The sequence below is a fragment of the Scophthalmus maximus genome, chromosome 20 (assembly GCF_022379125.1).
Source record: "Scophthalmus maximus strain ysfricsl-2021 chromosome 20, ASM2237912v1, whole genome shotgun sequence".
Lineage (NCBI taxonomy): Eukaryota > Metazoa > Chordata > Actinopteri > Pleuronectiformes > Scophthalmidae > Scophthalmus > Scophthalmus maximus.
In genome coordinates this window covers 16,579,031-16,603,964 of record NC_061534.1, presented here as the reverse complement: position 1 = coordinate 16,603,964, position 24,934 = coordinate 16,579,031, and the positions used below count along the sequence as shown (strand labels likewise).

The following is a 24,934-nucleotide window of genomic DNA, read 5'->3' as shown; positions in this document are numbered from 1 at the left end:
TAGAAAATGGATGGAGGGGGTTTTAAGGGGGCAGGCGCTGGCAGAGGAGCAGTAAAGGAGAAGGCGGGGGTAGATTCCCTGTAAGAAGCAGGTAAAAAGAGGAAAAATAAAAAGGGTAAATGTGCAGAGGAGCCAAGCAGAGAGCGCCCCCCCCCCCCCCCCCCTCCTGTGGCAGAGGGGTGAGAGAAATGAGAGCTGAGGGAGAGGAGAGAGGAAAAAAAGGACAGGGGAGTTACTGGCATTTCCATTTTGAGCCTGTATCAAGGCTAATGACTCGAGGCAGGCTGCTGAGTCTGAGCGAGGATTCTGCAGGTGGTCCTCACAGAAGTGGAGAGCTCCTGAGGAGACTAAGGCCACCTTAATTGGACACTGAATAACGGTATGACTACTTCATAGAGAGAATAGTAGCGTGGCGCTTTCGGTTCAAAAAGGCCAATTGCTTTATGTTCATGTTGCATTGCTTTTAGCAAGACTTTATGAGGGTGCACAGGTTTGGAAAAGGCTTGTCCGTGTCGGATTTTTTCACATGTTGTTCGGTCTCCAGCCAGTACAAGCCGGTTTTTGATCACTGGGCCTTTGGAGCATTGGTTTTGTGTGTTTGGCTACTTATTCCGCTCTTCTAGCCTGTGGAGATATATGACGATGTATCAATCTCTTTAACCTACGACCTGTGACTTACATATCAAGGAGAAATGGAGCCACTTCATTGTTAATTTTATCTTTCTGGGCATCTATCTTTGCTTTTCTATCTCTCGGTCTCGACTCCTGAGCGAATGATCTGCCATTTAGGTGCTAAATCTGCCACTACGTCCGCCAGTGACTGTCTGATGTTTGGAGCTGATCAGCAGTGGCCCAAAACGTGGATGAACTAAACCTTAACAATTAGCTGAAAGACACTAACACCGTGTCCACATACTAATACGGATATATTGCTAAAGGAAAAAATGTTCTTCTACATTAGGGCCTCTCATTCACACACACAGATTTTAAAAGTCTCTTGGTTCAGCGTTTGGGAAACGATGGCTTCACAGGCCCACTGTTGCTCTGTGAAATGGACATGTGCCAAGAACAACAACAACAATGGCTATGTACCCGTTTCTCTACATTTAGTTCACGTTGCTACAAGTTTGCAACTAAATGTAGCATCACTGCACCACATTAGCAGCATTCAAAGGAGTCCGCCTCGCTCAATATTACTGATGTTGGATAAATTAAGGTGATGAAACAGATGTTAAAAGAAGTTACTTCTGTCAAAGGAGAATAATGCTGGTTGGGTTTATCGTTCCAGTATAATTTAGAAGCTCGGAATTACGACCTCCGAGCGGGAAATTGCAACTGGAACGCCCCTCCGAGTCGGAGTTCCGAGTCGGAGGTATAATGGAACGCAAGGGTAAGAACTCCAAACATGCTCCAAATGTTCTTCTAGCTTATTTCATGTATCATTGATCTAAACTTTACCGCCACCTATTGCCCTGGCATGCTTGTTTGAGCGTTTGTAGTCATTTTTGTGTTCTTGTCTGGATGGAGATATTTTGTAAAACAAAGGTTGTGTGGACATAATTTTTTTTTTTTAAAAGCCGGGGGAAATATCTACATTGAAGTGGAAAAAGTACAAAACACACCGTAAAGCTGATGCGACCTGCACTGTCTGGTCATTTCACGTACAAGAAGTCATGTGATCCCCTGTTATTTAGTTCTCATTATAGCCAGTTTCAAAAGCAAAACACAGATGTACCACTTAATCATTCAGCACTTGATTAAGTCTACTTGTTATAACACTGTGCAGTCAGGTACTGAGGGTTCTGCTGTGTCGTACCAGAAATAAATCCCCCCCCCCCCATAAGGTGGCACAGCAGCACTGTCTCAACTTCATCTGAAAGAAAATAAATCCACCCTGTCCTCTAAGATGCTGTGCAGCAGTACGAACACATCAGTGGCTAATTGAGCTATTACTATAAGCAGAAACAAACAATTCTCTCATCACGGTGAGATGAGGCAATATCACAGACTGAGAGATGTGGCCGCCAGGATCAGCAGGATCAAACATCACTTGCAGTGGCTGGATAATGATATGCCCGGCTTTTTTCTCCCCCATGCAAATGTGGCCGAGCCAATTCTCCCGGGGGTGGTGCATGGCACGTGCCTGCGTGTGTGCAGAGCCTCTGCGCTCCAATCTTTCTGCTTATTAATTTCATATTTACCCATTTATTTTTTAAATGTGTTGAGTGATGGAAATGCAGCAGGCTGCAGCTCAGAGGTGCTTACAAGGCAGATGGATTTAAAAGGGGAAGTGAGCCCGTGTCAGAGGCAGGATTTCAATTCAAAGTTGAGGGATCCCGTTTCTTTTATTATTCATGGGAAGCGTTGCGAGCATAGACGGCGTCTCACTGTGCTGCCTATTCAACACAAGGGCTTTCATGCCCTGCTCAAGGGCACACGTTTTTTTTTGAGACGGTGAAACATGTTTCTATTTAATGTCTTTTTGAAGGATTCCAACTGGCAGCTTTACAGTCACAAAGCCTTCATTTTGCCTGTGTCATGCTGTTTATTGGGCAGACCAGCAAGCTCACAAGTAAATTATCAAGAAGTATTAGAGACAATGTGATTGCTCAGACGACAGGAAGGGATTTTGAGATGTTGAAACGATGAGAAAGAATCTCTCTCTTTAAGTCACGTACACCTGCGGGGCAGCAATGTCAATGCGTGGTGAGTGGAAAGTCACTTACAGAGTGATGGGCTGCCAATAATGTCCCTGGCTTTACCCAGATTTACATCTAAATTAATTTACACTTGGTCAGTTCATTTTCAGATTGGAAGTGTAAGGCCACTGTGCTGGACCACAACACAATGTCATCTGGCAAGGTGCTGCAGAGGCCAATGAAACATGCAAACACTGTATTTCTACCATTTACATCATGACTGTTGCCACAAAATGGGAACTTTCTGCAGTTTTTACAATTGTGCCCTAAGCAGAATTGGATTTGGGCCCACCCAACGCCACTAGTACTATAGTCAATGCTTGATTGTTTGCACCTCTTCTGTAAATCTAACACACCCATCGATAATTTAATTAGTTGTAGCTGTGTAGCTGTCTTTATTATTCAGAGTGATACGTCACTGAGTGGAATCTAGCTGTCGTTATATTTTCTCAGCTAATGTTTAGCTAGCTAACATAGCTGAATATACCTTGACTGAACCGAAGGCTTGTTCGACGGCTATCTAGCTCGTGAACGTTTACGGTCATGCATGTCCTTTTTTTGGGACATTGCCTTTATCTTTAACTTTATAGGCTACTGCCTTTTCCATCAACTGTCGGACTGAATATGGTTGTATCGTGCCAATAGTTACATTGGGCATGGGGATACCCTGGTTGGCCAGGGGGCCCTATAGCAGCCGCTAAGTTTGCTTATTCCTTGCGCCGGCCCTGCTCAAAGTATTTCAAAGCATATGCAGTGTTATGGCGTTTTCACACTCATGCATTGGTCTCTAACTGGACTTCTTGGATTGTCTATTCTGTATTTTGAAGACGCATTGGAAGAAGTTTAAGTGATAAGTTCCATATTAGCCATATGTTGGAAACATTTAAAAGCTCGTAGTAGCAGAAGCCACGTCCGGGGTCTCGGCAGGTGATGACATCACTAAAATAATTAAAACACGGATTATCTGAACCCAATTTCCTGTTTTAATATGTCAATGAGAGCATATCCTGAGTTCCAGATCTTGAGGTCATCAACCTCTACTTTATCTCCTCCTCATGGTTAATCTTCTTGTCCTCCTCTTTCTTGAGCTTTTTGTCCCCAGTATCTGTCCTCCCTTTCCTTCTCCTCCTCCTTCTTCTTTCTATTCTGTCACTCTGTGTGATTGGCAAAGAGCTCTAGTATCGTTTCCACCACCTGGACTGGACTGTTTGCAGATCTAATTACTTGCAGGGGCAGGAAAACACAGACAGATGCGATCAGAGTTGTTAGTGTAAATAAAGGTCTATTGAATCATCTCTGGATTTTATCCAGAAATGGGGCACGTGAAATGAGGGCCATGTCTGCTTCCAAGTGATGAGTGGAGTTAAATATGTGTGGAAGGTCCGCATCAGAGAAATTAACGGAACGGGTGTTTATTATTTATTCTGCTCCTCAGATGAACTCTCTCATGCATGCATATTAAAACTGCATGTTTACATCTTCACTCTGAAATGAATGTTAAGACAGGCTCGTTCACACTCTTTCCTCCTCATCTCCGTCTTTGAGCATACACACAACCACGGTCCGTTCACACAGTTTAAAAGTTTTTCTACAGGATTTTAAGGACTTTACTGCTTTTTTGTTTTATATAAGTTACTTTATTCTTTTGCATTTATCATCTTGGTTTTACTTTATTTTAGAAACACTATATTTACATTTACTCGAGGAGTCTTCTCTCTCTTTTTTTTTTTTTTAGCTCATCCACGCTGGCTCATTGTAAAAGCTAAGGTTTACTCTTGGCCTTTGAAACTTCACTGATGTTCTTCTGATGAAGATCAAGCAATATGATAGAAAGCCCCAGAACAGCCGGTTGTATAATGTTATTGGTTGCAAAACTTAATATGTTAATACACGACAGTATGAGGTCATTTTCAGACTTCATAGTGATGTCATCATTCCTACCATATGATCATAATATTTTTTTTTACATCTAGCAGCTTTAGGTCATGCTTATAGTCCTATTGGATTAACAGATACCTGAAAAAAAATTAATTTTAAATTATGCATGACTTAATTTTCTGGCTTCTCCACGATGTCACTCATCACATGACATCACATGATGGGAATAATTTTCTGATCAATATATGCTTCCGACGACCTCGCTAGCCCTTTTTTACAAGCATATTTTTGTTGACCTTGCCCTTGACCTTTGACCAAACCTCTCCAAAAGTTAATCATTAGGAGATGCCATCCCAAGTAATATTACCGTTGAGTTTGGTGAAAATCCGTCTATGACTTGTTGAGTGATTTTGCACACGCACACAACACACACAACACACACAACACACACACACCAACACACACACATGGAAAAACAAAACCCTGCCTCCACCTTAGTAATAAATACATGAAAAAACACTGCAGATTAAAATATCTCAAATGTCGCTAGTGTTTGCCTCCTCCTGTCTGTCCTGCTCAGGTGAGCGCTGTAAATCTGCTTTGATCTAAACATCTTGATACTCACACAGATACAAAAGTTCATCTCAGCCATGTTTCCCAGCACAAACAGTGAGCAACTGATCACTCCCTCTTCATACATTATTTCATACATGGCCCCCACCTCGGCTTCCTGCAGTGTTTAGTGGTGTTGTCTGTTTGATGGCTCTTCACTTACACTATTTTCCAGAAAACCAATTTGTTAGTTGTCAGCCAGAAGGCCCCGTTTTTTTTTCTTCTTCTTCTCATTACTTGTCATGAAGTGATTTGTTCCTGTGAGTTTGGGGCTCTCCTGTTGATATGTGCAAGAATTTCCTTCCCGGGTAAACAAAAAGTCAAAGTGAAGTAATTGGCTGCCAGTGTGCCGTATAAGGTTTACCTTCAGAGGCCCTAATATGTGCAGTATAAAACATCAGCACTGACACTCACATGCAGCAGTTATGCGGCAGCTGATTTGCTTTCATCTGCGCGAACAAAGCGATTCTCCTTGGATAACACGATTTAAGGGTAGAGTAAACATCTTTACGACAACAAGAGATTGTTTTTTTTTTTTTTTTAAACTTAGCGACTGGGCAACATTTTGCTCCGGGGGCAGCATGACAAATAAAAATTGGTTTGATAAATAAATGTAGAGCCTGTGTATTTAAAGGCCTCTGGATAAAATTAATACCAGCTCACACAGCGATTTAAGCCAACTCCAGTCGCCAGCGGGTGTGTTCCCACAGCCTAATTGAAACCATTCCTTATTTACTCATCTCGACTAAGGGGATGAGAGAGCAAGCAAAGACGGTTTCATTTCCCACTTAATATCTACCGCCTCGTGAACCGTGCGCACACGCTATATAGCATCCCTCTGGGGCAAGGATGAGGTGTTTATGTTGCACCAAAATGAAGAGGGAAGGGAAAGCAAAAGCAAAATCACAGATCACAGAAGGATTAATTCCCTTTTTAAAGGCAGGCGCCGGTGGAGGAAGAGGAGGGAGAAGGCAGTGGGGGTGGGGATGGGGGGGGGGGGGGCAAACACGTTTAGCCAGTTTGCAATGGCGACCTATTTCTTTGTGTTAATTTCTCCTCGCCTTTTTACTTCTAAAGCTCTTGCATTATGGTGCAATAGGACAGAGTGTGATTGAGAAATTTGGATTATTTTTAGCCAAAGCATTCATTTCCCCTGAGGGGACAGCATATGATTTTTCCTCCTCCTTCTTCTTCTTCTTCTTCTTCTTCTTCTTCTTCTTCTGCTTCTTCAGTGGTTTCATAATGAACCGCTGGATTTTTGCCTGGAAGGAAAGAGTTGGGATGCGAACTGACTCTCTCTATCTACATCTCAGGAGCTGCCTCCTGATTGGCGCTAGCAGGCTTGTTCCAGAAATCCCTCTCTCCTCCGTTGCAGTCCTGGTGACGGAGGCCAGCGTAGCACGCTGAAAGCCAGCCCCACCATCGTGTCGCAGCCTGCACACGATGACTGGAGCTTTAGCTGAAATCGCCCCTTCAGAGGATGTGCCAGGTGTAAAGTCGAGGCAAAGAGAGATTCTGTGCAAAGGGATAAAAATAATCTCATTCCTAAAAAATTACAACTGTTATCGGTTACAAATATTGAAATGACACAAATCAGATGAAATCAATAGCGCCTCAGACATTTGAACTATGCACTCTAACAGCATCATTGGTTGTTGAAACTTAGCTTGTTATTGTGTTTTTAGATTTTCATCCATTATTTGTACAGCTTATCCTTTGAGGGTCTCGAGGGGGATGCAAATCTGAGCTGAGACTGGGCGAGAGGCGAGGCCCGCGGCGGTCGCCAGCGTATCGCATGGCTGACATACAAACAAACAACATTCACACCTACGGGCAAATTAGAGTCTATGATTAACCTAAGCGGCACGTCTTGGTTCTGTAGGAAGAAGCCAAAGTACCAGGAGAAAACCCACACAGACACGGGGAGAACGTGCAGTTTCCAGACAAAAGGCCCCGCTCGGCAGTCACATTCGAACGCACAACATTCTGGCTTTGAGGCGACGGTGCCCAACGTTCACGTCAGACTTTGACCCCACAATTTGACGACCTTTTGTGTTTCATGACTGTACAGGGGATGTTAGCTAGAGACACTGTATTTAGTAATGTACAGAAGCTTTTATAGATGCAGAGTGTGTAACATCAACCAGGAAATATCATCACATCGGAACTGTTCTTATGCCGAGTCCTACGTTTGAGTCTTCATCTGTTCCCACGATCCCCAGCTTTGTTATTTCCCTCTCAACCCCTCTCCTCGTCTTCTTATCTCTGCATGTTCATGAAGAGGAGTCATTTAGCCTCGAGATAAGATAAAACATGCGACTGCCAACGTGCGCATGTTTGTGTCCACTTGCGACTTTGCATTGACTTCATACACACATTGATTGCCACCTCTAAAATTCTTTGCACTTGGTTCAAAAAAAAATGCATTAAAAAAAATCTATATTTTTCCCTGAGGAGCCTTGTAAGTAAAGTGCATATTGAAGACAACAATTTTGATTCACATTGTATTTGCCAATATCAACAGTTTTATCAAATACTTCTACCTCGATTGTTTTGAGAAATTTGGGTTAAAGACAATATAAGATAAAGTAGTCGAGTCCACTGTGAATGTAAAGGACAACCAACAATGGACAATAGAGCAGCATGTGAGGTATGTACAACTGCAGCAGTGTACACGAAATAAATCACTCACCAACGTATTAAGAACAACAAATCTGGTATAATCACAGGAGCTCGTTTGGTTCGCTTTGAAACACTTTTCTTTGTACCGACCATATGCATTAAATTTCACAGATGTAATGCAGAACAGCCACGCAGGCACGGACACATGAATGCGTCTCAATCATCAAATAGAGTAAACCAATTAAGAGCACGTCATTTTCATCATTATGGTTTCATCCTCGTTACCCTGTACTTTTCAGGCTCGGGGGTCTGAAAGGCTTTGATTCACGCCGGTAAAACATCTGCATCTACATACAACTTGAAAGGAAGTGTCCCAGCGTCAGTACGCAGCTATTAAATTAGCTCTCCTGACCTCAGACCCAACACACACCGACAGTAAACAGCGGCATCGTCTTGCCAGTCGACTCCGCCGACCCTCGCCCCCCGTCTGAACTTCTGTACTTTGTCCCTTCCCGTAGATGGGAACCCTGCGTTCTGTATAGTTTCATTGACTGTAATTAGCCGTAGCCGCATTTTCCACATCTTGTGACAGCTTGTACGGACAACCAGACCGCCCCCTCTGCCCTCCCTCCTTCCTCCCCGGTCTCTCTCTCTCTCTCTCTCTCTCTCTCTCTCTCTGCATCCAGCCAGCTCTTTGTCTTGGCACTCTCCCACGCACCCCAGCTGTTTGGCCTGCATTATAAATGTCACCTCGTACAGTGTACAGCAGGGACCCCGGCCGCCCTGGATCCGTGGCCGAGCACCGTCTCGATCATAGTCTCTTCAAGTTTCCCTCTCTACCTCTTTCAGCTGTCATTATCCACCGCTCCTGTCTGTCCTCTCCTCATCTTCTTCCCACTATCGAGCCCCCCTTTTTTGCGATTGAATTACTCCCAATTTCTGAACCCGAACCGCTCTTTTTTTCCCTGCACCATACATCCTGATTGGCTGATGTTGCCTAACTGAAGAAAATGATGCTTTTTCACACCAACTCCATCCCTAACTTTAAATACATCTTTTTTTAGAGCTGCCCTGTCACTGATTGCAGCTCATTAATGTCAGGCCCTTGTCTGCGCTACGTGGACAGTTAAGTTGAGCTCAGAGCGAATCAAAGTAAGTGTCAGATATAGGGAGCTGCTGTGATACAGAGCCGAAGCAATCAACTCTGATTGGATTTTGATCCAATCTTATTACCTCCCAGATTGAGGGGATGGAGCGAAAAGCGTGATGCTAATTGCGAAAACAAACTGGGAATGACTCTGAAATCACGGTTGGTATCTGAATTGCAAATCTTTATGCAGCCTGGTCAAATTTGAATGACAGAGGCCACGAAACGAATCATGCTCAAGGATGTTTACTTCTCGACCACTCTCAAAATAAGAGAGTAGATTAAATAACGTCGGAGTGCAGCGCAGGAAAAGATGAGAAAGTAAAGTCCACGTCCTGTTTTGCTCTTGCATCGTTTCCTCCGGAACAGCTTTCAACTTGGAGCTACCCGAAATGGCACAGGGTCATCTGCAACTTTAGTGTAAACATGGTCGTGTTCTAGGCAACATTTTTTTGGCAACAGCCGTGGCTGGTGCTTTTCATTTTTTGGGTTGTCTGCCCGTCCATCCCATTCTCATGAGTGCAATATCTCAGGAGCGCCACATGGGAATGTCTTCAAATTTGGCACAAGGATTCACTTGGACTCACATAACTGATTCGATTTTGGTGGTCAGAGGTCAAAGGTCACTGTGACATAATTTTGCTCCCATTCTTGTGAATGTGATACCTCAGAAACGCCCGGAGGGAAATTCATTGCACAAAGGTTCAAAGGTCAAGGTCACTGTGACCTCACAAACATATTTTGGCATAAGAAAATAATTCATAGGCCAGTAACAACACAATTTAACCCAAACACACAGATGTTCTAAAAAAAAACACTTTTCACCATTACTCGGGAACAGAGGGGGAGATTGTGAGCGTGTAACCTTCAACTTGAAGAGGCAAACAATTCTAGTTTTCCCGTGCAATTCTCTCTGTCTATTAGTTTGGTGCCTGCTCATTATTAAAAATGAGTCAGGTTGAAGGCTTAGCTGAACTAGAACCTTTTCTACAATAATCAAGAGCTCATACGTGAATTAAACAGAAGAAATCAAAAAGAGGCCAACTGCTGTGAAATTGACTGTAATTTGTGTCATTTGCACGCTGTGACACAAATAGTGCAGTGCAGTGGAAATAAGGGTGGAAAAATATATTTCTCATGTGGTTTCCTTTGGTCAGGTTACTTTAAAATAATCTTAAACCGTACTGTAGGCACTGGATATTCCCATCCTTGTTTGTATAAACTGTAAATGTCAGGAAAAGGACCCTGTGCAGTCAGTTACAAAAAATATGGAATCGAAGGGACTTTGGTCGAAGCTATTGGAACCAGCGGTCTAACATCAGCATGAAGACCACGGGAGAGTGGCCAGTATATATATATATGCTCAGGCCAAATGGGTGAACAAGGGACAGGTGGGAGCCGACAAAGCAGTGAGGCTCGGGCGTCTGGAAGGTCCATGGAAATGCCAAGGTCATGAAAGAGGTTGTGATGCCGGAATTACTCAGCTCAGCGTTGTTGTTCTAAACACCGGTTTAGCGTTTGTTTGTTTTTATCAGTTGTATCAGAATTTACTGCTCTGGCGACTCAGGCGTGATTTGTTTGGAATAAACAGAAGAATAAGTGAATTAGAAATATGAGCGGCTACCACAGCCACGATGGCTGAGAGACAAGAATACAGGAATTGCCTGTACAGAAATCAAAAGTGACCGCTCCACCTCAATCTGTTCGACAAAACATGATGCTGTAAAAACATTCATCAGAGCTCTCTCTCTCTCTCTCTCGAGAATGTTCAGGACCAAAACAGCTCATCGGTTCACTCCGAGCAGGAAGAACGTGTCCAAATAGACCTCTCAGATTACCCTTAACGACCTTCCGCGAAGAAGTTGTGTCGTCTCACACTCGTTTCCTCCCTTTTTTCTCAGGTGGGACGTCCACGCTGCATCTCTCGTCCGTGCGGGAGCTGCCATGTCAGCTGCAGGAGCTCTACCAGCAGGGCTTTGTGCTGGCAGCCGTTCACCCGTTCATCCAACCCTGTGGTCCAGAATCAAACAGCCCACAGCACCAGCTCTACCGGGCCATACTGGTCCGACTCAACGATGGGTAAGAGTATACGTATAATCATGTATGATTGACCGGTAATCATGAATTATTGTTTTTAGTTACCCTGTGTTAAAAATAAGGAGCAGGTTAAGATGTTTGTGTACTTTGTGGCACCCTCTATAGGTTGGTAACAAAATGCTTTAAGTAGAACTGTAGCGAATCACGTCTGTAAGTTATTTACCAGGATTTGTGATGATTAAACAAATGGTCAATGACTTATAGCCAATATTGCTCTAAGCCCCGCCCTTTGCGAAGACATTTTGACTAGTAGCAGCCATGTTTTACGACCAATCTTGCTCATTTATAATTGAAGTTTGTATTTTAATACTTTAAAGCGGCATACCAACACCAACCGGTGTTGATAATGTCAAAATCCCTATTCCATTCATATAACTGTTTTTCAATTTTTTTTAATTAGCACATTAGCGATCCAAGAGGCTTTTTGTAGAGCATGTTGACCTCGACGTTTGTGGCACATTTCAAGTCAATCGGAGTCACGGTGTGAGGGGCGTGGTCTTTGGCGCTTAAATTACAGCGCCACCATGTGGCCAATGCGGATAATTGGGTTTTTTAGAAGAAAATAAGTTTCGTAGTTTTGATTTATTCCAGCTCACAGGAATTCAAGGTAACTCGGAATGAGAATAATAATGATATTTATGGACCAAGACAAAAACAATAAATACACTGCATCACAGTCATCAGTGTGGTAAAAGGAAGTGGCAATAAAAGGAAGACGTTCCTTATTAAAAGTAATGCGTTTTACCAGACAAAGGCGGAGGCCCGGCACAAACATCTTCCGCGGGCCGCAGATGCCATAGCCAGACCCCTGAGAATAAGACCTTTGTTATCACAAAATGATGGAGCCATTACAGTCACTTACGAAAAACATGCTGAGATTACTAATGCACCTAAATTGGTGTCATTATGCAGAAAAAAAAACACATGGTGGGATTCAGATCTTGTTTATCTTCATGTGTATAATGGCACAACAATTTAATTACTGTACAGGCTGGTTTGTAAGTGACATTAACTTTTTTCTAATATTATACATGTTTACAGCCACTGCATCATACTTCAGAATTCATTTTTTTATATATATTTTTTCTATGTGGGACACATACAAGCAGAGCGGTGTCCACCATGACGGCTACTTAAACAAACAGGGGAAGTGGATTTAACATTTCATATCAGTTGTTCAACCTTTCGCTTCCAAGCATCACAACATCTGCTTGTGGCTCAGCAAGCTGTCATGTGGGCAGCTGCAATGGATGTGAGTCGGCAATAATCTCAGTGTTTTTTCAATGCTCCGGCCAAAACCGTCTGTATGGCCCAAAGTCACTGCCGCCCCAGACATCTGCCCTCCAGCCCTGTGCCCAAGCCCCCCCCCCTGTCCTGGCAACTGTGGGGGGCGGGCGTGCACTTCACTGAGGGGCACGGCGCCAACTGGGAGCGGCTCCAGCTGTGTTTGAAGGGCATATAGCAGTGACGGACGGTGGAGGGTGGAGGTTGTTTTTTTCGCCGGGTCAGAATCACTTTCTCTGCAGCCTCTGGGAAAAGAATGTGTCAGGATGTGTTTGATAGCCCCGGGGGTCATGAAACCTGATCTGCTCATTCAGCATCGCGTACTGTAAAGTCGGTTCGAGTAAAACCACGACGGTCAAGATGTTTGAAGCCCCAGTGGCGGCTCTGTCTGACGCCGGGGCATCGCAAACACCCAGGTCTGTCTACGAGAAGACATGGATGTGTGTGTTCGCTGAACATGAGTGTGTGAGTGTCTTGCCCCCTTCCTGGAGACATCCAGCGCTCCTCCCCTTTAGATGTTTCTCTCACGAGCTTCACATACCGACGTTAAATTCGTCTCTGCGTGTACAGCGTATGGCTTTATGAGCATGTGGGTGTGTGACATTGTTCTGGATGAATCTCCCGTCTGCTTGTTCCTCGGCAGATTCCCCCACAGATCTCCCCGCACTCTTTTTTCAAATAACAGCAAAACGTTCCTTTTAATTTCCTCACTGCTGAGCATAAACACAACAACACTGCTACTAATCTACATTGACATTTCAGTCCTTCAGCTCACGCTCTCCCCCACAGCGACAGTACATTAACAAGAAAACAATGCCGTAATAATCAGAGCCACTGTGCCCTGATGGTTCTGCGGCAACCAAAGAGTGATCGTGTGAGAAAGACGACACTAAAGATGTACAATATAAACCAAACGGAGAGTTACTGTTGTTGTTCTCAGAAAAAAAAAAGTGAAAGGAGGATCAGGGACGCGATTCAGAAAGATGACCGGAGGGAATAGAGATGAATTTGAGATGAAATAAAACACGATTAAACTTTCGTCATCCTCATGGGGGAGTTGCAAGGGATAATACAAGGTTGCAAAGTAAAATATCATAACTACAATGCAAGCAAAACATAAAAGATGAGAACGCTAAGAATAAAACAGTGCAAAAGTAATGAAATAGCAGGGAAGCAATTCATTTGCTTGCCCAAATATATTCTGGTGATAACTGAAACTGTTGTGTGCGGAGCAACAGTTATGTCCCGAGGAAAAATTGTTTTTGGGCTAGTGCCGACTGTGGAACATGTCTCCTTCAATCCCTTCATCCCTGCTGGTGTTTGTTGGAGCTATCGCCTGTTCTCTTTCCTTCAGAAGAAAACCTGCCGCTGCTTCTCTTGTCTTACAGTGTGAGAATCAGCCTCACCACAGTTTGAGATAATTCATCACAGAAAACAAGACAATTTCATTTGGGTTTGTCAGACTTTCTGTTTTATCATTGTTTACTGTAATTTTGCCAGAGTTGAGCGGTACGAGGCGTTCCGACTTTCCCTGTTCACGGTCAATCTGACGCAAGGCTCAGACAGGATGAAAGGAAATCTATTTAAAACAATGTTGCTGTACCATCTCTCGCTACTCTTATCTGACACATCTTTGTTCACCAGGATGATGTTCATTTTAAGCAGTTTATATTTAAAAACATTTCTAATTAGTTGTGTTACTGTTACATCCAGTCCCCTTCCAAAAAAAGCCTTTTTGTCAACATAATTTATTTTGGACCAAAGAGTTTTTCCTAATCTGTCACTTCTATGGTTAGGGTCTGGTTAAGTTTAGGTCATTCGTTTCGGCAAAAGACCGTGGTCATGGTTGAAAGAGACCAGCCATAACTGTCGGCACGAGACAGTCAGACGGTCACATCCAACCATCCTTCCCGACCTCATCTGTAAAATTATTTTGAGGTAGTATAACAACGTCACACTCCCTCTGCCTTGACCTCTGAACAGCAAGACATCACCAACTAGAGGTTGATATTCTTGAAAACATACATAACCATAGGTTGTGTTCCATATATTTTAGGGGGGGTCGAGAACAGAAAATTTAATTTGAATGTTGGGCAAGTGACTGAAATAGATCAGTGCGTGATTTCATCACTTGCATTTAGTGTATTCAAGAAGGGACACCAAGTAAAAATTTGTTGAAAAGACGTCATACGTCTAAACCCCGTCTAAAATTGGGTGACAAGTGAAAGGGGAAAAATCTGTCATTATCTGGTCATTGGAAAGACTTCTCTACAAAGTCTGTACCCTACACACCCCAATTTTTAACGACTATTTTAAGGGCTAAATAAATGCTATGATGGACCAACCATATGTGGCCCGAAAAACAACGTCCTAATGACGCCCGGTGTGTGGCGGGGGATGGTTATGACAACTTTACAGGATTAATCAGACATCCCTAAAGGTGTGTTCACACCGGATGCGGCACAAATTATTCGTGTGAGTAGATTTCATGCAAAGTCAATGGAAAGACGCAGCCCGACGCGAACTTCGTGTCATTGACTCTGGTGAGGCGAATGGTGCAAGTAGCGCGACCCCAGTTAGCACAACCGCTTTTCTGTCTGCCCCTTTATTTCACTCGACAGTTCATAATTTCCTTGCGGGTGTTCAGATGAGGTCTGTCGGAGAAAGTGGAAGGAGGTACGGGCAAATATTCGCGAGAAATGAGCAAATATGCACAAATGTTTGATTGTGCTTATTTTCTCATCGCGAGCAAAAAGACGCAAAAATGTGCATTACCACCATAAAACATAAGCATTCCCAATTCTTGCCTGTTCCAATCCACATGGACGCTGCTGTGTTTTTAACATCCTCCCCTCAGCACATTGCACTATTGGTCGAATTCAATCAAATGAGACCCAGATCTGAAAGTGAACTGATTTTACTGTTGTTTTACTGTACAGATTAGTGACATTAGCGACCGAATTTGAGGCTTGGAAACTGGACCTAACTTCTCTCCTTACACTTTTATATACACAGGCTTGTACCTTTGACACTTGATAGTTTTCAGTTAAAACTGGTGTCCCAGGAGGTACAGTGGGTCATCCGCTAAACAGACGTTTACACTGTTCCTGCGCAAGACACTGGACCCCAAATTGCCCCTGACGGTTATGTCATCAGTGTGTGAGTGCTGTATGAATGTATTAATGTGACTTTTACTGTGAAGAAGTTTGAGTGGTCGTTCAGAACAGGAAAGAGCGCTTCGTGCCAATCCACGTCTTGGAAATTCCGATGAGTTACTATTATGATATGGAGAAAATTTAATTTCTTTCACTTTTGAATGGATGCATAGTATAAAACTTAAAACAGGTGGACTGGATAGCACCTACCGTGGGGTGAAACCAGGGCTGCCACATTTTAGAAGGTCATGTAGTTGAAATGCAGGACACCTCATCTGCCCTCTCTTGCTGCAGATTGTGTCCATTAGTAATCACCTCCCATGCTGTTGTGTAGAACACCTCAGCTTCACTTTCGTCATGCACAGACATTCGTGCAAACAGTCCAAACACTGTTCACTACTCCAAAACCGGAAAACAGGAATATTGATTCTCTACGAAAAGGTGAAAGCTGAATGTCCTGCATATCTTTTTTTCTTTTAAAGACATACTTGCCTTGCTCCAGAGTAAAAAACACAGCGAGGGGAGAAAGAGGCAAAAAGGAAATCACAGCTGGGTAGGCAGTGCTGGGGAGACTGAAGCAGGCTGAATGGGATATTTAAAAAAAAAAAAAAAAGGAGAGAGAGAGAGAGATATTGAGTGAAAAGGGCAGCGGAGTCTACCATCCTTTGATGGCCCCGGCCAAAAGCAGGGCCCAGGCTTTATCTCCAGCGTCTGTCACCGTGGAGACAGCCGCTTACATCTGCACCAGCCCAGGGGAATCCATATCTCCACTGGGGAAAAATGAGGGAAGAGAAATAAGACAACCAAAGAGCAGAGCGTCTCCTCTCCTGTTCTCATTTGCTGTCAGACCAAGAAATCAAAAGATGAAGACAATGAGGACAGAGGTTGTTTTTTTGTGTGGGGGGGGGGGGGGGGGGGGGTGCAGTGAATGGAAATGAAAGCATATGACAGCGAGCAGCCATTCATCTGTCCTTCCAAAATGGACTTATTCATGAAAAAAATGGAGGAGCTGACTGGTGCCTTAAAAGGCGTCTTTATTTAACATGCACTGTGGACACGGTCCCAGTCAAGTCTCTATAGTATTAACCTCAGAGTGAAAAGCTGAGCCAACAAGGCACTTAACATGGAGGGGGGGGTGATGCCGCAGGAGCCCGTGCACTGTCACCAACTACACAGGGGTTGTGTACATACAGCGCTGTGTCATCTGTAAATGTTACGACACTGTCACCTGACTGACGTATCTGATTAAGTGGGTTATAACTTCAGAAACCTTTGATGGCAATTTGTCACCGGCGGCGGCCGTCTCCCTGTCAAAACCTGCTGCGGGAGAGGCGAAGAAGGGGGAAAAAACTGCAATGCAGTCAGAATGGATTGGACCGTTTGAAAATTTTAAATGTCAACTGTCAAATTTCCCAGTGTTCAATTTGGTCGCGATGGAATAGGGTTACAGTTCAGCAGGCAATGTCTGATGGGACATATTCATCATTATTGGGTAATTGCAAGGAGCTCCCGTGTGCTCAGGATAAAGAGGGATTGAAAGCAAGAGGGATGGGTCGAGAGGCAGGAGATGAGTGGAGAGCGTGAGAGAGATGGAGGTGAGGTAGATGGAGGAAAAAAGAGGTATGGACGAAAAAAAAAAAATCAAAGGGATGTGGTGAATTAATTCACGTATGTGTGAAAATGTGGCATTAGAAGAGGTGCACTATATTATTTAAGCTCCATGGTGAAAGGTTGCTAAACATGGCTTTAGATGCTCTCTAGCAATGGATGAGAAGCGCAAGATGGAGGTGGTTGAGATGTCGGACAAAACTTTGTTTCTGATTCAAACAAGAACAGGAGCGAATTAACATTTTCACCGATATTCACTGATGACATTGTAAAAATGGTTTCATTCAGCCTGGACGTTCTTCCTAGAATAGAATTAAAGAAAAGCTTTCATCGAATACAGTTGAGTGCAACTCACCTCCTCTCAGGCAATTTCCTGCAATATGTGTGACATTAAAGAAATAATTCATACCGTTTTACTGAATGCACACTTTGCTACTGTCAGGCAATGATTATTTTTGAAAATATATAATCTCATCTGACTCATTGATTCAGGTTTCCTGTTGAATATGGTTCTGTGCACAAGAAGTGATGCAGTTATGATTTTTCGTCAGGGAAACAGTAAGAGAAGGAATGGATCATTAGTTCTGAAGTCTTTGAGCACAAGTCCAAGCAAAAGCATATTTTCATAAGCCAATTGCAAGTCAATAGACCGTTGGGTCTGTGAGTATTGATGAAAATGACGTGACATTTGAACAATTTCAAGGCTGAGTTAATTATGCCTCTATTGATGCAAATGTCGGTCGGCAAATCTGGTCTCTTTGGCCTCGACAGAAATATCTTATCATCTATGAATGGCTTGTCAGCAATTTCTTTTTACAGACGTTCGTGGTCTCCAAAGGATTCCATTTACTTTTTACATTATGCCTTTGTGCAGTTAACCTTTTTGCGCCATAAATCCAAGATAAATCCAAAGACACGAGCGATGACTTGTCTTTTTCTCTAATGCCACAAGCAGGACAGCGCTTTCACGAATTATAAATAATGATTTGATGCCTACTTGGCCGTTTCGCACGAAATTGTCTCGAAACATTCATGATTCCCAGAAGATGCATCCTAATGAGTTTGGTGAGCCACTGACCTTCAGGTTAAATTCTCATTGTGTCCAGTGCTCTGGATTCCATTTAAATACCAATGATATCCCGTCTGCCTATTAGCATAGAGGTAATTGGTAAATGTTAGCATGCTATCATGCTAAACCAAAATGGTCAAAATGGTCAACATGGTAAACATTACACCTTGAGTCTCAAGAATCAAGTCTACAGCTAGTAACTGATGACAAAGCTGGGTTTGAGTGCTTATATTGCAACATGTGGTGCCAGCAGATGAGAAAGAAAGAAGATGGCCACTGTGTAAATTTCTTTAACAAGCATAGATTTTAAAGATACAATAAAATAAACTAGTTGGGGAGGGGTTTGCAGTTTGGCATCCACTATAAGAAAACAAAAAAAAAAAAACCCAGCAATATGTCTCCACAATCCCTTTCCATGCCCCGATAAACACACTGACACTGGATATGCGTTTACAAATGATGTAGCCACCACATGGATAAAACAGATCCCAAAGCAAGCCATTAACAGGTAATACACAGTTACCATGTGAACGTTCAGCTCCGGGGGGAGTGATTAGTCCAACACAAGATGTTCTACAGCGAAAACAAAGCTTGTGACCCGTCTGTGAGCAGACTAGAGGGGAGGCAGTTTAGCAGGTGTACTCAGCCAGGGGGGAGCTCCAGGTAGGGGGGCGCGCAGGCAAGAAGGCATTTGACACCCGTCTAACCACGCGAGGCCTCGAAGGTTGACAGCCAGTGCTGCACGCTGCATGAAAAGTCACCGCTTCACACAGAGAAGATGGACTGCAGGTGATGCAGCTGCTATTTTTAACCCGAGGCCTCCCTCCAGGGCCCAGTGCACCGCTTGAATTGCTGTGCTCGACCACCTCTCTGATGCTCTGCCAGCAGTCTCCTTTTCATTCAGGAGTTTCACTGCAAAAAAAAAGAGTTATTCACCCCCTATACAACACATTCAATAGCACAAAATGACATCAAATCATAGCGCCCTAAGTCCCCGTTCTTAATCTTTACATAAACCTCTCCGAAGGACTGAATCGTTTTCATTATATTGGTCGATTTTGAATGATGAACTGGAATTTAAATTTCTCTTCAAAATGAATTAAGATCATTATGGGGGGGTGCTTTTCATTTTATCATCCTTTGAAGCGGCCTCTTAATTTGCAGCACGAAAGGCCACCTGCAGACCCCTCAGTGGAGTATCACCAAAACATGTTGTATAAGCTCTATTGGGCAAGTTCAATAATTAATAACGTGACAAGGTAAATGACACTCCGAAAGACGAGGAGCGCCGACTCTCAGCCCGTCGCCATGAATGTTTCACAGAGCGTGTGGAGTTTGTGCTCGTGGAGCCGGTCGGCCCACAGTCTGCTCCGCCGCGTGCCGCCACAGTGATGCACGCAAAGCGGCGGGTGTCGGTGACAGTAGAGTATAGTGCGGTGACTGTGTTGTTGTTGTTGTTTGTTCCTTTCTACGGGTGGAATGATATGAGTCGGGGCCATTACTTGTGCTGTGAAGACTGCCAGAAAGACTGAGGTCTGGATGTAGAGTAAACACACTGTGGGGTTCTTATTCATGTGGGGGGAAAAGAACGGTGTTTTCACTCTGAGCACAGTCTCTGAAGAGTCAGGTTAGCAACATTCATTCATGCATTAAAATGACATGTAGAGAAAAATATAGGCATATTTTGACAAGGGAGAAAAAAAAAACAGTAGACACCACGAGAAAGATATAAGACGCTTACTTTGCTCTCGGGATCCCCGTGAATGTGCTGTAGACGCGTCTTTTGTGTCTACAGACTCTATCGGTTTGGGCAAACTTTAAAGGAGCACTCAAGGGGCTTGGAGACTATGTTTTTTTTCAAACTACACTCTTTTTTTTTTTAAGTGAAAGCCTGTGACAAACGAGAGGCTTAAAGTTTGAAAGCTGAGTGTCTACCAGGCAGGGAGGGCTTAATGAAAGAGGCTATTGAGTTGCATCATGGGAAGTCCAGGGTCCAGTGTTTTTGAAGGGACTTAAGGTCCAGCTATCTCCCCTGTGGCATTGATTTGAACCATTTCCTGTTTTTTAAAAAAAAAGAATCTGTCTGGTGCATGCTACCATGGTTACCTTGAAATGTGATTTCCATGTGAACGACAAAGAAAAAAGGAAACATGCTGCTAGTTTTCGTGCATGCCTTTGTTTGTATTTTTTTCAAAGTTAGAGGATAAGATTTACTCTCATATTAAAGGAACATGGGGAAAGAAGCCACCTAAAGTTCACCCACTGATTAATTCAGACAAATCCAACCACCAGCAACTCTGAAGCGCACTCTTTAACACATATGGTTGTTTGTTTAATCTGTAAAATGAAAAATGTGTACTCTTTCTTGCCTGGTTGCAAGAGAGTGAACAGGCATATTTTTAGCAAAAACAACTCGTTTTAAGTACTGTTCTGTTTCAAAAAAACAAAAACAGCTCAATCTGCATCCAGAAGACGAAAAATTAAATAAAATCACTGCGATAATGCATGAGGAACACACTCAGAGGGAGTCTCTGCGTGAACTGGGAAGGTGCGAGAACAGCCTGTAATACAGACACCAGCTTGCACGCATGCATCTTTTAGCCTCCTGCACATCAGGTGTCCCTGTTAAGTCAGAGCTCACACAGAGCACACTCACACACACACACACACACACACACACACACACACACATGCACACACACACACGCATACTGTAGATGCACGCACACTGAGGAAAAGGGTGTGCAGGGCTTCTTCGCCTTGTCAACAGGATGAGAAGCTGGGAGGTGGAAGCTGGGGCATTAGTCTCCTCGGGGCTAGCTCTGGGATTTCCTCCAGAGGACAGAATAGGAAAATACAACACCATATAAATAGATTCTCCCTGCTCAAAATACTGATGTCCTCAACAAGGAGGTTTGAGGGAGGGAGGGGTGGGGGGGGCGATGCATTGAATTTCCTGCTTACTGTGCTCCCCATGTGTTTGCTTTCATCCATGTGGATCTTTGTCTCACTTAAGTGTTTTATTGTATTTTTCTCCCGCCTCCCACAGGGCAGAAATAACATGAACAAAGCATCTCGGCGCAGTGTAATTTGTTGATGGGGGGTTATTTTTGCATTATAGATTTGATGCCTGGATTTGTAAATAGCACCCTGTTTGCGGATGCTTTAGGATTGCGATTTTATAATTTCAGGCTGTTTGTGAATGTGTGTACTGTATGTGTGTGTGTGTGTGTGTGTGTGTGTGTGTGTGTTGATACACGGGTACCCCCGTGTATCCGGAGCGTTTGTCCAGTTTGCTGGCTGGCTGAAAGGCTGAAACTCATTGTCCTCTCTCCCCCTCTGTGGTGCCTGCAGGGTGGAAAGGAGCCAGCCGGTCTGCCCACCACACAAACTGCACCTGGAAGAGTGTCTGTCCGCCGGGCAGGTGCCCACCCCGGAGCTCATCCAGGGCTACGTCAAGAAGGTGGGGCTGCTTTACAAATGCCAAGCTGAAGGTTCTGTCAGTTCGTTGCTGGCAGGGGATGAAGGGGGGTAAATGGTTAGATGTGGAGAGGAGACTGTGTTTCTCAGGACGCCATTTCCGCATTCCCCAATATAAACTTTTATATTTTTCGAAACTGAAATGGCTTTGTTCAGCGCGTGACCCTGTCTGAACGTTCAGAGAACACAATGTTTGTTTACAACTGCTTGCAACTTCATTTCACTGAATCGTGGAAAAAAACCGCTAGCACGCTGCTGTCAGGCTGAAGGCTTTTAATCGCGGCCTGTCACAGAAAGCGTGGAGCGCCGTCGCCAGTGAAGTGTTGGAGGAGTGACAATTAAAAGGAGTTTTTTATAACGACATAATTGCCACTTTTAAACCTAGTAAAGAAAACAGGGGCGGTGACAGATTGTGTATATGTCAGGTACAAATTAGTGCTAACTTTAAATCCTTCATTTTGTTGCTGACTCCTCACTCATCGGTCATGTTGACAGGCTCCTATACCGCCTCATTTTCCGATCAGTTTCACTTTGAGATTTCAAACTCTGATTTGTTTGAGCCAAACTAACCGACAGAGAGTCAATTTAGCTAAAAGAGATCACAGTTTTTTTCAGGCCTCAGATCCGGCATTTTCAATCCTAAATCTTTTTAGACTTCAGCAGTGGGCAAAGTGTTGAGGTTAAAGGTCACCAAGTGTCCTCACCAGATGTGGAACAGACCGTCTCAAAGAAACAGGGACAGTGAGCCTCCTCCAAAATTCCCAATTAGAAATTAGACCCAATTCCAAAGTGTGGTTAATTTGGCATAATTTAATACCAATGAGCAGAAAGACATTTTCTCCAGCTCTAATTATAACGCACTGCGAGTTATCGCGTCTGCTTGGACCTATTTGAGTGTCATACATGTTTACACAAAGATAACAGGCCCTCAGTAGTACGACATGACCCTGATGTGATTATTCTGGATGTGATTTGGACCTGGTCTTGTTCAGGTCCTGGGTCAGGTCTCGAGAATGAGGTAAAAGAGGGGACCTGTGGAGACCTCCAATTCAGGTCTTTGCTTTATTTTTATTTCACTGAAATCAGAGTTAAAATATTCCATTTGGACGAAGCGTAGGTATGTACTGGCAGCCAATCGTCTCAGTAAAATACACTGAAAATGTCTTATTTCAGGTTATTCAATTACAGATGCATTCATGTTTAACAGTATTTTTATGCTGTAGCTGGTCCAGACAGAACCAAATCCAAATTGTGTGTATACGTTTGAGTGTATTCATCATAATTTAAGTCAATTATAGGTTTTGTATTGAATGGTTTTAACGGTTTTGCAGCTAAATGAATTTAGGTGAGTAAAAAGTGCAATAAAAGAAAGTACCAGGAAATCAGACTTAACTACACTACTTGAGCAAATTCACATTTGCTGGACCGAGTACATGCGTATGATTGCAAAGTTCTTATTTTCAATCCAATATTCCCCAAATCTCCCTCAAATCCATAATGGTCCCTCAAAATCTGCCTCACACACATCACAGTGTGGAAAATATAGTACATATAGTACTAGATACACAATACATATAGAATTAAACATTTACATGATTTCACATCTTAGATAGTGAATTTCTCATTTGCGTTGCGAGGGGAAAGCAGGAGCCGGAGATGGGAAGTCGCATTCCCCTGATCTGAACTTGGCTCTGTAGCATTACAGTATGTCAGCGTTATGAATTCGCTGCGGTTGAAATGGCAGTTCAGGTGAAATATATATGATCACACTTTCCTCTCCGGTGAGCCTGTTCTGCTGCATCATCACGACTCGACCCTCCTGCCTAATCTGTACATTACCGACTGATGTGTCGGCCTTTGAGGCCCTGCTCCTCAACCCTTCTGTACATCCTGCCCTTCCATTAGTCATGCAATCGCAGTCCTGTAGGACCTCATTACTGTTGGTTATCATTTTAATCTACTGAGCTGCTACAGGCCTGCAGGAGGAGGATGAGGCGATGCTAGAAATCTATTAAAAAGAAAGTGGACATGGATGAGTGGTGGAGGACCGAACAGAGTCCGCTCCCTTCAGCCTCTCTTTTAGTTTCTCCTTTTTTCTTTCTCTCTCCATCTCCCTTTTTTCCCCTCATGTTCTTCTCTTTCTCTTCGCCACTGTCTCAATCTCCGTTGCAATCCCTCTGCCTCTCCTTCTGTCATCTCTTCCCTCCCTCCCTCCCTGCCTTGCTTAATCTCTCTCTCCGGGGTTTTCATCTTGACCTTCAGACACCTTCTCCTGGTGCCACTTTAATAACTTACGGGGGAAATAGGAAATGTGGTCTCCAGTCAAAATTGAAATGGGTTTTTCTCTGCAGGCTGTTGATATTCTGGTGGCAGAATGAGGGAAGCGGCTTCCGGAATATTTTTTCATTAAGTTTGTGCTCTGCATCGTTTCGGTTAATGAACAGAAATGATGTGATGCAAAGTTTCCTTTTTGACCTCGAAACCTCATTTTCTTGACCCGGGGTGGTTCTGTCTGAGCCAGAGCAACTTAAGTGAGAATATGGGAAGTTCAGAAGAATGCTAATTAGATTTTATCCTCCATTTATTCTATTATTCCCAGTTGTGTTTGAGGGACATGGCACTGCAACGTAAACTATTCTAATTTTCAGTCAATACCTCAAGATTCCCTTTAGCTCGTAGCTTTAAGGTTTTTAAAGCCCATCATATTCCACATTGTATAACATACAATATATGTTGTATGTAGCCCTCTCTGTATCGTCTTGTTCCAGTTTCTATCTGAAGTGATGTGATGGCTATCCTGATGGAAATACTCAAACTGTTTTCATGCCTGAATCATTCCACCTCATAAAAATACACTAGATGGTTCGTGCATTGTGGTGTCGATTGCTCATATAATCATGTATTAATACATACTCCGTTTAAATTGTGTTTCTGGTATGTGGGAAAGACTGTTTACGAGAAGTAATAATTAGCTAAGCCTGGTGTAGAAATTTAGATAAGGGAAGTCTGGTTTACACAGAGTTAATGAACAGCTGGGTTATTGGGGGTAGTAAGACATTTGGGCCAGGAAAGAAGGATCTAGGAAGATGAGAGGGCCAACAGTCTCGTTGACCCCGGCCGCCTTGGCCTGGCTATTTAAGATGTCTTTTCTGTATGATCTGGGTCAGACCTCTGAACCATTCCATGGTGAAGGAGCTCTGAACCAGCTGAACAGACTCTGTTGTACTCTTGACTTTGTTTCAATCAAATATGACTTGTAGACAAACTTGTTATATTCAAATGA

The 24,934-nt window shown here is 43.4% G+C and overlaps 1 protein-coding gene across 3 annotated transcripts in view; it reads left to right on the top strand.

Moving 5' to 3' along the window:
- LOC118284777 (raftlin-like) overlaps nt 1–24,934 on the top strand; it is a 98,460-nt gene that overhangs the window by 30,105 nt on the left and 43,421 nt on the right. For all 3 annotated transcript variants that reach the window (XM_035607813.2, XM_035607810.2, XM_047329414.1), the window contains exons 3-4: nt 10,860–11,037; nt 21,526–21,634. In XM_035607813.2, coding sequence (XP_035463706.1) covers nt 10,860–11,037; nt 21,526–21,634 — 287 coding nt within the window. The remainder of the gene's footprint in view (nt 1–10,859; nt 11,038–21,525; nt 21,635–24,934) is intronic.